This window comes from Channa argus, chromosome 18, assembly GCF_033026475.1.
Source record: "Channa argus isolate prfri chromosome 18, Channa argus male v1.0, whole genome shotgun sequence".
NCBI classification, from domain to species: Eukaryota; Metazoa; Chordata; class Actinopteri; order Anabantiformes; family Channidae; genus Channa; species Channa argus.
In genome coordinates this window covers 5,700,737-5,709,218 of record NC_090214.1, presented here as the reverse complement: position 1 = coordinate 5,709,218, position 8,482 = coordinate 5,700,737, and the positions used below count along the sequence as shown (strand labels likewise).

Sequence of the window (8,482 nt, the reverse complement as noted above, 5' to 3'; positions counted from 1 at the left end):
TCATTTTTGTCATTTTTGTCATTTGTCACTCAGCCTAGAGAGACTATGGAGCTTTGAGGAAATGTGCAAGGGCCAGTGGTGTGGTCTATGCAGGGTATAGTAGGCAATGTGTGACTTAACCAATGTAAACCCGCCGTCTGCACTAACCTTCTAATAATGGCACGTCCTTGTGCGTCAAAACACGAAGCACAACAGATTATCATTGTGACTAAATTAATTTCATGGCATCCACACAGCACTAAATGATATCAGCTTCAGAGGGAGGACAGTGTTTGCTTGATTTCGTACAAAGCCACGTTGTGCTTATTAGTTTAGTCATTGCAACAAGAACCCTCAGTCGCAGGTACCAAAGGGGCATGACAAGACATTAACCCAAGCGAAGGCGTTAATTGGAGGACTGCCAGGAGCTGGCACAAAGCCAGTGTTGAGTTCTGGTGTCTTCATTGTGCTTATGCACATTTGTTCCTTAAGAAACCACATCAGATCCAGGGGACATTTTCCTTTTTTTTAAGACCTAATACACAATATACATTTTGAAATAGACATTATTTTTAATTGTTGGGACCTGCTTGTTCAGTTATAGCTTCACTAGAGAATTGGTATGATAAAGTTGTTCCACTGAACAACATAGTCACTATAGAGGTTAATGCTTCTTTTATTGTAGGTCTACGGCTAAGTTAACCGTCATGTGTTTATGGCACAAGGATTATGTTAATGTGGATCGTTTGTGTTATTTTCTTTCTGCTATGCTTCTACTTCTTTGTGCTCCTCTCTTAAACCATGACCCAAGTAACAAAGCATTGCACCTCTTGCAATGGATAAATTTATTAATAGATTTGATTTTTGGAAATGGTTGTTTCATTTTTCCCATTTTTGCAGATTAAGAATCTCATAATTTTTTTTACCTAAATGTAGCTTTTACATAACAAGCATATATCTGCCTTCTTTAAACAAATAAAAGAAAAAAAATCAAATGTCCCTAGTGTATAAACAGGGTTCTCGTTAAAAATTTTTGAATTTTTCAAGCAGGTTGTAGTGCAAACAGGGGTGATATTTAAACTGTTGGCTCAGAGTCGTGGGTTCTAAAAGTTTCCTGGTTCCACAGTGTCCCCGAATACTTTCTACCAGAATACCACTACGCTGTCAGAAATAAGAGTTAAGATTTGGTCAACTGACATCTTTTTTTGAATCAAAATGCATTAAAGTGCACCTGAGACTCAGATGAATCTTCAGTGATTGCACTGGGCTACAGTGTTTTCCAAACAAATTACAATTTTTTTTTCCCGCTCTAGGAGACAAAGTTTGACTGATTTGATGTTGTAATCCACTTTTCCAATGTGTATCATCACATTTTTACATTGTAAAGTATTGTGCCACGGTGTGTCGTGGCCTCAAGCATAGATGAATAGTAAAATATGACACATGGCCATTTTGTAAAACTTTGAAGCTTGTAGTCTTTAGCCACGACCAATACTGCTGACACTTGGGACTTTTGGGACTTGGGACTTTCTTTTGTATCTTTCTCCAGAGCTACAAAAGCTACTTTTATCACATATGCATATGAGTTGTCTAAATTGAGTATCAATTACCTAAACAGTTTTTATTATTTGTGGGCATTGTGTATTGTAAGATAGAAGATCAAAATAAGCCCTTCACTGAGGAGAATACAGATGCTTTCACCCTTGGACGACTCTCCAACTCAGCAATTTACAGTATTTATACAGCAATTGATTTTTATTTTATTTTTAACTCAACACAAAGATGAAAGGGTTAGAGTTTCTTTTATCCACGGTCACTCAGCCTACACATCCCTCTTCCATTACTGTACCCTTTTTCACCTTTAGCTGGGAATGGATTCGGCAGATTGACATCTGTCCTAGCTGATCTGCCATCAACTCCAATAGCTGCAATATATCAAGCAACAAGACTGTAACATTATGATTATTATCTGTCATTTTCATTCTTTTCTTTGGTTTCACCTGAAAGTGTAATGAAACAGGGTTGAGTGAAGTCATGGAATTCCATCTCCCCTGTCTTTGCTATTTTCACACACATTACTGCATAGCACCACTGGCGAAATGGCTTTTCTCGCATATTTCAAATGATCCTTTTCCAGAGCTCATGGGTCATGTAGCCCAGTCTCATAAAATTCTAAAAATTGATTACAAACTTTCAAATGCAGATTATGTGCTGTAGATGCAAATGATTACATTCCCCATAAATTTAAGGCTGATTATGAGTGATCAGAATATTATATTACATTTCTTCAAACCAGCTTTGCCACAAAATACAGGATACGGTGCAAAGAATGCGATGGCAGGACTGCTGGTGCATGGCAGTGGTGAACATCAATCCAACCTAGAGTTAATGACAAGAATGTATACCTTCAATGCAAAAAGCACAATGGTTGTAACAAAAAAAAAAAAAAATCGCAACAAATATAATCATTATATCATATACTTGCATAGATGCATACTATGCAATTATGCATACTAACCTAAAAACTGTACAAATTGAAAAAAGGCCCAAAACAAAATACAAATTGTATTTTTACTAAGAAACAGGCACCTTGCTCTGTTTAAATAGATGTTCACCTTATTGTTGTATAAAATTGATGCATGAAAGGAACCTTAACATCGCTAAAAACTACTGTATGGTATTTAAGCGTCTTTCACTTTGGGCAGTTTACACATGGTTCACAAGACTCTTTAAACAGAAACTCGAGGCCTAAAGTCACATCCAAAGACAACAACAGCTGAACATATGTGGTTTGGGGCTGCGAAGAGATTTGATGCAAATCACATAAGTCACAACCCTTGTTGGGCTACACCACAGGTACAAGGATGTCCCAGCAGGGGGTAAAGAGTCTTAATGGAATTATAAGACCTTACAAGAACAAGTATTTTTTTGGATTACTTCCTTCCAACTTAATTCCCAATCCACCAAAGAGATTGGATTCAAACCACTGTGGGACTCCAGGCCTACATGAAATAGAGCATTAAAGGCCATATGCTCCTTGAGAGGTTACAGGATCACTTATACTACTTATAATCTTAGTAGTATGTAAGCTTGTCTGATGCCTTGCGCTACATTGAGCCGAATAAGAAGTTAGACTGGAAACAGGGGAAAAGTGAAATGGGGGGGAGGGGATGGTTGTGACAGTGGATGAGGAGGCTGCTGGTTGACAATGCACAGACTCTACATGAGAGGAAAATGTGCAAGGGCTCTACTCTACAAGATTTCTACATGCTTTAATGAGTCTCTTACACATATTTGCACGTTTTAAAAAATGTCGTGTGTTTGTGTGCTCCCATTTTTATTCCCTTCAAACGAAAGGGTTAATACGTGGGTGGAGCAGTATATGCTTGCAAAGGTGCTCGAGAGCGCTGTCCAAGGGAGGCCTGCGGATAGTTACAAACCTTTCGACAAACAGCCTGTCGGCTCTCGGAGACATCCTGACAGTGAGCCAATAAGCAAACACAGCTCTAACGAGACAGAGATGGAAACACGTAGAGTGCACGAGTCGTACCACGTCGGCCACCAGATTGGAAACAGAGAACGAAATTGCCAGGGGAACAAAGGCAAACCGGACTCACAGAGGAGAAACGAAAGCCCGGAAGGAGACGTCTACAGCAAAGCTCAGGCAATTACCCAACCTATAAATATTGCAAACTATCACAGATAAAGAGTAATAATCATGGAGACAGTAACAAAGACTGTAAAGACGAGTGTATGGTGGCCATAAAGTGCCGGAACGCCCAACATATTTTCGAGCTCATAATCATTACAATCACTTTTGTGATCATCATTAGCACGGCCTCTTAGGAAATTCCATCTCCCAGATTTAAGTCTAATTGCCCCCATTAGTAAATGTCACCTCTATCTGCCACCAGGCTCCGTGTACTCACCGGCTCTCCGTGCTCAGGAAAGAGTGTTCGCAAATGTGTGTATGTGCGGAGTGCTGGGTGAAATAGCTTTGCCCCACAGGGTTGATATTCTAACTGAGAAAGGGAGCGGGCAGAGCGAAGAGCTCTGCAAAGAACCTGACGTATCAGTAACCTCAATCGTGTCCCACACCGATGACTAACCTCGGGCTAAGTTAGGGCATTAACAGGGCAGCCAGGGAGAGATGCAACACTGCCTTTGACTTTGCACTTCAGAGGTGTGAGTGCTTTGCCCCTGCTCTCGAGTTTCTTGAGAAAGAACCATCATTATACATTCATAACACCAGAGACTTCTCCCCTCGCCCTGCACAGCCTCTGTTTGTGTCCCCTATTGATTTTTCACTGAATTCTTTTGATGAGAGCATAGGGACTGACACTTTGATTATGCTTACCGTTATTCAGTTTGTGTTTTGGTGTGCACTACTTTGTGTAAATGCTCTTTTATGTATGTGCATCAGTTCTAACGCACAGAAAGTTTACAGTAGAAATGTTTGTGTCCATACAGTCTGTGCATATATGAATCTTGTCGGTTTACCAGCTGTCCTTTTCCTACAGGTTTAGTAACGTTCTTCCATTTTTATGGCACATTCCTTCCATTCTGTATCATTCAATAAACATATAATTTAAGTTGTATTCTTTGCCATCCTTCTTTCACACCTTTTTTTTTGTTTATTTCTTTTTATCTTTAATCTTCTTTTTTTGTAACTGTGTCGTTTTGCAAATTATAGGCTTGGCATTTTGGGAAGGGCAGTTCACTCTGTTGGTTCTTCACAGTTCTGTGCATTTGTCCTGCTGCCACTTCATGCGTGAAAATTCAAAAAAACACAGCCAAGGGGGGGCGGGGGGGCAGAATCAGACCGCAAAATTGAATAGAGTGCAGAGCTTGAGCGAAGACATTACTGGAAACACACTTGCTTCTTTGGATATAAGAACCAATAAAACAGCAATGCCAGTGAAGGTCTGTATTGTTCGAGGAATAAACAGCTCTTCCTGGGAGATTCCTCCTTTTTTTATCTGAATGTCTCTGGCTGATCAGGTTTCGATGACTTTCAAAGTTGAGGCCAGAGGTGAGCACACGTGAGAACTCGCATGAACACAAATACTCATACATATACTTGATTAGACAACCAAGTGTCCACCAATGATTTGCACCACTCAGTATTTTGCAATCCTCCCTTACAACTTCTCCTACAATTTCTCCTACAACTCCTCCCCCGATGCTCAAGTTGTGACTCATTCATTGTGAAGGAAATCACTCGGCCTATGTTATTACAATATTTTGTGAAAAGCCCTGAAGGATATAGGCCGAAATGAATATTCCTGCAGTTTGTCAGCAAATGCGCTGGGTTTGCAAATTTCACTTTGTTTCATTACAAAAAGAACCATGACCTCCGGCCTAAAAAGACATTTGGTGTTAAATGCCTTTTGTTCCAGTAAGCAAGTCAGTATAGTCAGTTTTTACCTATGGAAAATGGCCAACTGATTTAGAAGAATTTTTAAAAAAGGAAGTTGTTACTCTATAGTGCTTAGTTTCACAGAATTTTTTTTAGATCATGTAAAAATCATACTGCAATTACACATTGACATGCATTCTGCTCGTGCAATGCACACATCGACATCTGAACATGAAGATCTGTGCTGTTCTAGTTACTTCTTCATTTATCATACAGTTATTTGTATAACTTTGTACTTGACAATACTGACACAGTATACTTTACTTTATAAATATGGCATTGATTAGAAACGGAACCCGTGAAAAGGAAATCCAGATGAATAAGAAAGTTTAGAGACATTTTTAGAGGTGTTCTTTTTGTTGTTTTTGTTCGGTTGACTTTTTATGCTCCCAAGTTAATTGATTAAAAAATTTTTTTCAATCAACCCCTGCTGCTTTGGTTATGAATTAATGAATTCATGCCATTTGTATAGCTAGTATTGTTCTCAAAAAATGGTCCTTCCAAAGTCCTTGTGAATTGTGGCAGCTGTAGCTCCGTTAGTAGAGCGGTTGTCATTGAGCCGTGGAGTCAGTGGTTTGACACCCGGTTCATCTTGGCTACGTTTCCTCTGGGTAACAATCTCAACTCCAAACTTGCCCCCACTGTCAGTGTTGTGTTTGGCAGTGTGTGTGTGTGTGTGTGTGTGTGTGTGTGTGTGTGTGTGTGTGTGTGTGTGGATAGGTGAATGTGAAGCAACACTGTAAAGTGCTTTGGATAAAAGCACTATATAAGATGACTACCAGCACACACAATAACACTTTCGCTGTTATAAAACTGTGTTAGTGTTGTGGGTTTCTTGACATCATGTGCTAATGGGATCAGTGAGCACACATTTATGACTACTGTTAGAGCCCATCAGAAAGTCATCAGAGTCAGACACTTTGTCAATTCATTTGTTTTTATAATAAGTGATTAACTAAATAAACTTTAGAATAACTTTCAGAGTATGTTACTGCACATGAGAAGTGTCTGGACTCTGGAATGACTTCAAACTGCAGGTGCAAACTGCAGCTTTTTATCCAACTTTAACTGTTTGTTGCTTAGGAGAAATATTTGAGAATTGAAACCAAGTATTCAACTGTTCAAAAGGTGCTTGTGCTACTTGTATATTGAGAAGCATATTTCAGCCGATGATACTGCATAGTTTTAATTGGCTAACTCAAACCATTTAAAGCGGTGTTTTAATTTGCATTTTTTGGTGCCTAGATGGGTTGTCATCCATGAAAACCTATTCCACCTTAACAATAAACCCTCACGCCACTGGTGCATGCCAGACCACCCTCTGACGATGCACACTGCAGCAGTGACCCTTTGCAGAGCATGACCACCCTATTTCCCACCATCATCCCTCCCAGCACCCAGGTTTATCACAGGGATGGGTAATCAGCCCTTTGCTTTGGTCCTTGCACCAATAATTAGATGTCTAATCATCTAAATCAGGTGGGAATTGATTTAAGAACCTGTTGCTTAATTTATACCTGCACTCAACCCCTATACTAATAACACTCTGAGGCATTTTTCTGTGTTATTAGTTATTATTCCTCATTATTTCTCATGCGTTGCTGTGCTTATCCTTACTGAGACACAGCTATGTGTTCAGTAAATGACTACAGTGCAGCATATCCTGCATTGTCCTCTTACACTGAGTTTTTGACCTTGTGTTTTACACACCCAGACAGCGTCCTCTGATCTCAGGGTTCACCTCAGATAAACCCGTGCAGCTCTAGGGAAGGACTCTGGTGGGTTTTAAATCAGATAAATGAGGCGCTTTTAACATTTGGTTTCATCTTTCTTTTTTTTCTATTTTTTGCTACAAAACCAGCAGTACTACCTCAAAAGTATGTCACTCAATTTAGAAGTACTGGTTGCTGTCGCACCCAGTCATTAACAGGTCAAGATTTTTATTAAACCTAGTTAGATGCGTGCACACTGTGGCATGAGAATGCTTGTAATGTGTCACACTTTTTTTTTTTAAATAAAACGTTTTTCTGTTGTGCGGGAAGATTTATATCCAGGTATTATGTTACATTAACCCATTACACTGCAGTGTTAGGTTGCAGTGAGATAACAGTGCGGTGGAAGTGAAGTAGCAGGGGGTGACAGTGGCACAGCAGCCGATGACAGGGCGGAACACGGAAGGAACGCTGCCTTGGAGCGCGCCGCGCGCACCGAAGGGACGCGTTGACTGACAGTAGGAGGCACGGAGCGCCGCGCGTGCTGCTCACAAGCGCAGCACGCAAATCTGCTCGACTTGTCTCGTGAACGGCATCTTTTTTGAGACCTCAGCTAGTTCGTATTGGTGCGTAAAAAAAAAAAAGGAGGCTCTATCCATCCCCTGGGGTCTGTATCGGAGTCTCGCCGGGGGAAAAAAAAGGAGAAAACGGGACGCGGCAGCTCCCTATCCCACCCTGTGTTCACCTGTTCAGTTTGAAGTAGACAGTCTGGCGTTTCAAACTATCCCGGGAACGAATGTGGATGGACAAAAAAGGCCAGGCTGCACTTTGCAATCCGAGCCAAAGAAGATTTCTGTCGTTTTCTCTAGGTGGAGTAAAAGGACTGCGCCCGATGCATCATTTTGACTTCATTTTTGTTTGGTCCGCCGCAACTGTGCTGTCGTTGTGAAGCAAGTTCTAAACGCTGGAGCCCGTTATCACTCATTTTTGGTCTTCTAATTGGAATCACGGACAGTCGGGGGGAATTTAAGTTCCGTTTTGGTGCGTAATGTGCGCGGTGTGTACGGCTGCTGAACCACACAAGTAGTTGTGTCTCCTTTTCTTTTCTACGTTGAACACCTCATTTTTTTTTTCTCGTGGAATAGTCTTAATCCCAGGTAAAGAATTCAAAACGCGCGGATTTGTTCTCTCTCGCCTGGAATAAACAGGCGGATGTGATGCGCAGATTCTCCGTGGGATGGTAAATGACCGATGGGGAATCATGAACAGCTCTTCTGAACTCGAAGATGGGACTCGGCATAAAAACCAGGTACGTTCGCACAGCGCACAGTTGTGCTATGGGTTTATGAGGAGTGGTGCATCTGCTTGGCGC

General features: G+C 40.9%; 1 protein-coding gene across 2 annotated transcripts in view; it reads left to right on the top strand.

Annotated features, from left to right (window-relative positions):
* The first annotated feature begins 7,556 nt into the window (after window positions 1-7,556).
* fibcd1b (fibrinogen C domain containing 1b) overlaps window positions 7,557-8,482 on the top strand; it is a 93,718-nt gene continuing 92,792 nt past the window's right edge. Inside the window, exon 1 of one of the 2 annotated variants that reach the window (XM_067484756.1) lies at window positions 7,557-8,419. In XM_067484756.1, coding sequence (XP_067340857.1) covers window positions 8,348-8,419 — 72 coding nt within the window. In that variant the 5' untranslated portion in view covers window positions 7,557-8,347. The remainder of the gene's footprint in view (window positions 8,420-8,482) is intronic. The other variant, XM_067484754.1, reaches the window with a different exon arrangement.